The sequence below is a fragment of the Camelus bactrianus genome, chromosome 16 (assembly GCF_048773025.1).
Source record: "Camelus bactrianus isolate YW-2024 breed Bactrian camel chromosome 16, ASM4877302v1, whole genome shotgun sequence".
In the NCBI taxonomy this organism is placed as follows: Eukaryota; Metazoa; Chordata; class Mammalia; order Artiodactyla; family Camelidae; genus Camelus; species Camelus bactrianus.
The window spans coordinates 9257995-9263994 of NC_133554.1; the positions used below are offsets into that span (position 1 = coordinate 9257995).

The window sequence follows — 6000 nt, forward strand, 5'->3', positions numbered from 1 at the left end:
AGACCTGCCCCCCCAGCTATCCTTGCCCTCTCTTGCTGACTTCCCTTGAGGATGCAGGCAGGCTGAGCTCTGATCCCTCCCGGCCCTCTTCCCAGCCCAGTGACCCAGGGCAAACTGCAGACCTTATCTTCTGAGCCTCGGTTTTCTCACCTTAAAAAAGAAGGGTGGTCCGAATCTCATAGGGTCATTGTGAAGATTAGAGAAAGCAAGTGCTTCCCACAGCGTCTGAGGTGGCAACTGTTTTTGTTGGGGTGATTCATGATATTTGCACCCTTCCCTACATGCCCCCCTCCAGACCCACATAATTTCTTAATTTGCTGGAAAAGAAATCTCATGGAGTAGATTCATCTGCAAAGTTGGCCGCTGCCCCTGTTCATGGCTTCATTGTATGCCCCACCGCCCAGCAGGGTCCCAGGTTAAACTGGCAGTCCCACCCACAGGGCATGAGAAGCAGCAATTAGACACCCCCTTCACATAGCTGTGTAGGAGGACCCAGGACAGGAAATCCAGCCCGCACAGCATCTCCACCTCACCAGGAGGCCCAGCTTGGCCTGGCTCACCAGGATTGGACGTGCAGAGTCTCCAGACAGGAAAAGGTGGACGAGGGTCATCTCAGCAGAGATGCCAGCCATTGGTCTTTAACTCCACTGCGTCCAGTAGGCCCGAGACCCCAGGCTCAAGGAAGCCACAGTCCACCAGACAAGGAACCAGCCCTGGGAACTCACAGTCCACATTTGTCTTAACTTGGTGTGTTTCCAAGGAAACTGCTGGGGAAAGGCAGACCCAAGGTCACACCTCCCAGGCGGGCTTAGGACGCCTCAGAGCCCAGCCTGCTAGTAACTCTCCCTGGCACGAGGTCACCAAGAGAGTCTCCCTGCGTCGGGGCTCGGACAGGCTGGCCCTGGGCGGTGGGCGGTGGGGAATCCCAGCCCCCGGGAGGCCAGCCGCCCCGCAGGCACGAGACTGATGCGGTGCCCCCGTCTCCCCGCCCCAGAGTGGCCGGACTTCGTCAACAGCTACGCGTCCTGGTGGTCCTCGCACGTGCTGGACTGGCTCAGGTACGGCAAGCGGCTGCTGGTGGTGCACTACGAGGAGCTGCGGCGCAGCCTGGTGCCCACGCTGCGGGAGATGGTGGCCTTCCTCAACGTGTCGGTGAGCGAGGAGCGGCTGCTCTGCGTGGAGAACAACAAGGAGGGCAGCTTCCGGCGGCGCGGCCGGCGCCCCCACGACCCCGAGCTCTTCACCCCGGAGATGAAGGACCTGATCAACGGCTACATCCGGACGGTGGACCAGGCCCTGCGTGACCACAACTGGGCCGGGCTCCCCCAGGAGTATGTGCCCAGATGATAAGCCCCGGCCCGCTCTGCCCACCCTGCGGGGAGCCAGCCGCCCCAACGGGGCTGCGCGCATGCGCGGACGGTTCCTGGCGCCTCCCTGGGATGCTCAGACGCCCGGGGGCTGCATCCCTCTCGCGCAGGGAGACCCGGACATGAGTTCCGGCCAGGCAGACCCGATGTCACAGGACAGATGCAAAGGGGGACACACTCCTAGCTAGACCCTCTTAGACTCCCTGCTCACAGTGCCGTAATGATGCGCCAAAGCCACCACGCTGGGTGTGCCCGACACTCCCGCACGCAGACGCAGTCAGACGTCGATGCACACGCCAGGTGATGTGTTCCGGAGGCTGCCTGTCTGTCTCTCTAACACACAGACACACAGGTGCACCCTGGGCTGTCGGAGGCCCTGGGCTTCCTGTTTGCAGCCCGGTGCAGGCTTGCTGGCTGGGGTCCTTGACTGCGGGATGCTGGGCTGGGCGGGTACTAGTGCTCTGAGATGGACTTACAGACTGTGGCTGCCGGGCCAGGCAGCCTGATGGCGTCTGCATCCCACCGTGTGTGGTGTGAGGCCCAGGCACCGCCGGCTCTACAGCCCTTTCTCTCTCTTCTCTGCGGATGGGCTGTCTGCACCACAGGCAGAGTGGAGCCCTCTGCCACACACGCACGCACACGCCAACCTCAGGACCAGCCGCAAGCTCTGTGCACCCCCCACCACCTCATCCAATATCAGCACTCCTTGGACTGGTGCCTCGTTGCCTGGCTTCTTTCTCCAACTGTCCCCATAAAGCTGGGGATTCGCGTCATATCCCGGAAGCAGGGTGTGAGGGCGAGGAGACAGTGGGGCAGGGGTGGGGCTGCACCTCCAGGGGAGCCCGAGACCCCAGGGGCTGGAGACCAGCAATGCCAGCAGAAGGCAGGTTGGGGGCGCATGGGGAGACCCAGGAGGGATGAGTCGGGGTCACTGCGACCGGCTGCCCCACCCATCTTGACAGGCACCTGCTTTCCACAGGGCCACCCACAACACCAGGGTTGTGAGGAAGGGGGGCTGCAAGGCCCATCCACAGGACGCTGGGGGAAAGGCCTTAGCTGAGCTCTGTCCCTCTGTTATTCACCCACCACTTCCTGTCACTGGGCCTTTTTGTCACACCCTCTGTCTCTGCTCCAGTGGGGCTGACATCTCTCCCACTCATTCATCCATTCCCTCAACAAAAGGGGAAGGCCAGTCACAGGCCCTGCGCCTGCTGTGTACAGGCCTCCAGGCCTCCTGAGAAGATGGAATCTTAAGGCCCCACCCCGCTCAGCAGGGACGGGAGAGGGGCTGTCACACAGGGGAGTGAGAAGCCCAGTAGCGGAGGCGTGTGTGTGCTGCGCGGGCTCAGACGGTGTCATCCCGTGAGCCTGGGGTCTTCGGGGAAGGCTTCACAGTGGCTTTGAACTGGTCTTAAGGAATGTGCAGGGCTGATTCCAGCAGAGCAGAGGGGAAGGGTAACTGAGGCAGGGAGAACAGCATGTGCAAAGGCTCAGAGGCTTGGAAGACCCTCAGGTGTTTTGCAAAACAGGTGAATGGATGTGGGGCGTGTGTGTCTCTCTGAGTCTGTGCAGCAGGAGCACAGGAGTGGGTGGGTGAGGACAAAGGGAACACAGAAAGGGACTCTGTCCTTACAGCCACTTAGTGCTCGGTCTGGGAGAGGCAGGGGTGCTGTGCTGATCACCTTCTTGGGTCACCCTTCACTACATCTTGGACTCAGAAATGAGGCTCTGAAGACCAGGGGGCTCAGGTCTGGAGGGTGGGGGTGAGCCCAGGAGCGCACTGACCTGTGAAGGGGAGGAAGGCGGGTGGTCTTGCACTTGGGCAGCCCCTGAGCCCCCCTGCCACTTCTCCAGCTCTGGGGTCACCCTGGCTGGGCTGGCTGGGCTGAACTTCCCCCCACCTGAGTCAAGCTGCATCAAGAGGAGAAAACTGCATGAGGGTTCTGGGAGAGCCGAGTGTGGGGATGTCTTGTCCTCTGCTCCCTGGCCAGTGATGGGGAGGGAGAGGCACCCCAGTGGGCAGGTGGGCTGGAGGGGCCAGGAGAGCTGCCCTTCCTCAGAGGGAAGCCTCCTAAGCCTTCCATTTCACTGGTGAATGGCCTTGAGCATCTCTTTCTGGTGGCCTCCAGGTTCTCCCTGAGTTTCCCCCAAACCCACACTGAGGCCAAGTCTGTTTCCCATCTTCCCAGAGCTGCACTCCACTCAGCTCCAAGCTGGAAACACTGGGGTCTTTATAAACGATTATCGATGTAGCATAGCTCCACGGTTAAGTCTGTGATGGCCCCCTCCCATGAGGCGGGTCCTCCCAAGTTGTAAGAGCGTTTGAGACCCACCAGGAGTTTCCACACTGCCTTGGAAGGGGGGCCAGGGGATACCTGCATCCCAAATCAAATGCAGAGTCTCAAAGGAGACAGCAGCTCTGAGTGATGGGAAAGATGGAAGCTGGCCTCCTCTGGAGACTGGCTCCCTGGCTCTGGCCCCCACTCTCCTGACCACCCAGAAGATCTCTGAGGAGAAGGCTCAGATGCCAAGGGGGCTGTGAGGCCACAAGAGTGGCTGGCGGACCAGCCAGGACCGCAGCCAGAGTATGACCTCCTGGGCTTCCCCCACCACCCCAAGGATCAGGAGAACGGCACCAGCCCGCTCCTCCCAGTAGATTGGTGTGTATGTTCCCTGCTGCTGGGGTACACACAGACCTCCTCTCTTTCCAGGTGGAGTGCCACCTGCTCAATGGCCTTGTAGTTTACTGTGCACCTTAGCCAGGCATGCAGGTGAGTGGGATGATGGGGTCAGGTGTATCCGGATTGAGTGGAGTCAACTCGTGTGGCCAGCCCTTGGCAGATGCTCCCAGATTCTGAGTGAGGGAGGAAGCTCTAAGGCCCTGGATGCTGATGGTCCTCAGCAGCCATCACCTCCCTGCCCTGGGAGTCAGCCCCTCAGAAGCACAGGAAGGGGCTATGTCTGTCCTTTGGGGAAGGTCCATTGGTCTCTCTTCAAGTTTGGTCTCATCTATAGCCCTCAGTTTCTCTGCAAAGAGGATACTGTCCCAGCTGGCCAAGGAGTAAGAGGCTCTGTATTTAGGACAGAAGTGTGACAAACGCATCCGGAGCCAGTCAGATCAGAACAGGGAAGCCGTGACTGTCTACAGATTCCAACTTTAACACCAAGGCTTGTGGAGTTAAGTTACCCAGACCTGTGTTAAAACATCTCGTTTTCATGGATTTCACCCCCATTGTGGATCAATTTGGAAAAGCCAAAGTATATAATTTTTTTAAAAATGAAAACTCATTCTGATAGGCCCAGTGATGTATAAATGAGAGAGAAGAATAGACAGGCTTCCAAACCCTGGGAAGGAAGCTGCTTAATTATGTGAGCATCTTATAATGAGGCCTCTTGCAGCTAAAATTAGATTTTCGGTGCATGAATATGTGATAATGTTTGCACACCAGAATGCATTTCCCCTCCTCTTAAAAGTAGCAGGAGCTGCTCAGTCCTTAGGGGGCCCCAAGAGGGGAGATGGAGGCACTGGGGTTGATCCTTGCGGCTGCAAGAACTCTTGGCGCTGAGGTTTGTTTTCTTTTGACCGGAAATTCATTGGAGGTGTTTAAAGTGTTATGCCTCCAACGGAGTTCATTAAGGTTCGGGGAGAAATTGATTCTTCTGAACCCACATCGATGACCACTCAATACTGGGCGAGTGGACCTGAGCAAGGTCGAAGTGGAGAGGAAATGGTGTAGGGTCTGCAGATCGAAGGGCTGGGTTGTGGTCCCAGCCCTGCTCTGCTGTGATCTTGGACAAAGCTTTTTTCCTCTCTGGCCTTAGTTTTCCATCCATTTGGGGGAGGAAGAAAACTTTAGTTTCTGAGACTGACTTGCCCAAAGTGCAAAATAAAGGTATTTTACCAATGAGAAAAATGAGTCAGGGGGGTGGGGGGACGAGTTTCCTACAAGGTCAGCCGATGAGAATGGGTGGGGGAACTGGGGCGGGAGTGTGGGCTTGTTCCCCGAAACCGCCTGATTGCCCCTGTACTGCCTCCCTATAACTCTTCAAGAATTTGCTGGAAATGAGGCAAGTGTGCACATTCAGCTCATTTGGAAGCGACCCCATTCACTTCACTGCTGATTCTTTGCCAAAATACTTTTGGGTGGGCACCCGAGTTCAATTTTCAGGGCCATGTATCAAGCATCCCCAGTATTTGAAAACCTACTCAGAGGGAGCAGGCCGTTCCAAAGGGCTGAGGTTAGAGAGAGACCATAATTGCTGTAATATAAGTGCCCAGAGTTTTCATCCTAAGTCACAAACACCCTAGGCGAGAGAAAGGCCCTGCTTCTCCAACATATTAATAGAGAAGCATCTTTGGTGGACCTGAGCCCAGCAGTGTGTGTATGTGTGCATGTAGCTGTGGGCTCCAGCTGCCCCTTTAAATCATGTGCCGGCCATCCTGACCACTACAAGTGACAAGAGTCAGGTCATTTGAGAAGCCAGGCTTTGTCAGGTCTTCTCCAAAATGGATAGCGCCCGAGGAAAAATAAAATCCTCTTAAAAGCATTTTTATTTATTCCTTCCATACTTCTTTATTTTCAGCTTGATAGATGACTTACTAACGTTTCTCATTCCCTTGGAAAGCCGTATC

At 56.8% G+C, this 6000-nt stretch overlaps 1 protein-coding gene across 7 annotated transcripts in view; it reads left to right on the forward strand.

The window, feature by feature from the left end:
- Positions 1-2083, forward strand: part of WSCD1 (WSC domain containing 1) — a 36495-nt gene extending 34412 nt beyond the window's left edge. For all 7 annotated transcript variants that reach the window (XM_074342444.1, XM_074342446.1, XM_074342443.1 and 4 more), the window contains one exon: positions 995-2083. In XM_074342444.1, coding sequence (XP_074198545.1) covers positions 995-1347 — 353 coding nt within the window. In that variant the 3' untranslated portion in view covers positions 1348-2083. The remainder of the gene's footprint in view (positions 1-994) is intronic.
- Positions 2084-6000: the final 3917 nt, after the last annotated feature.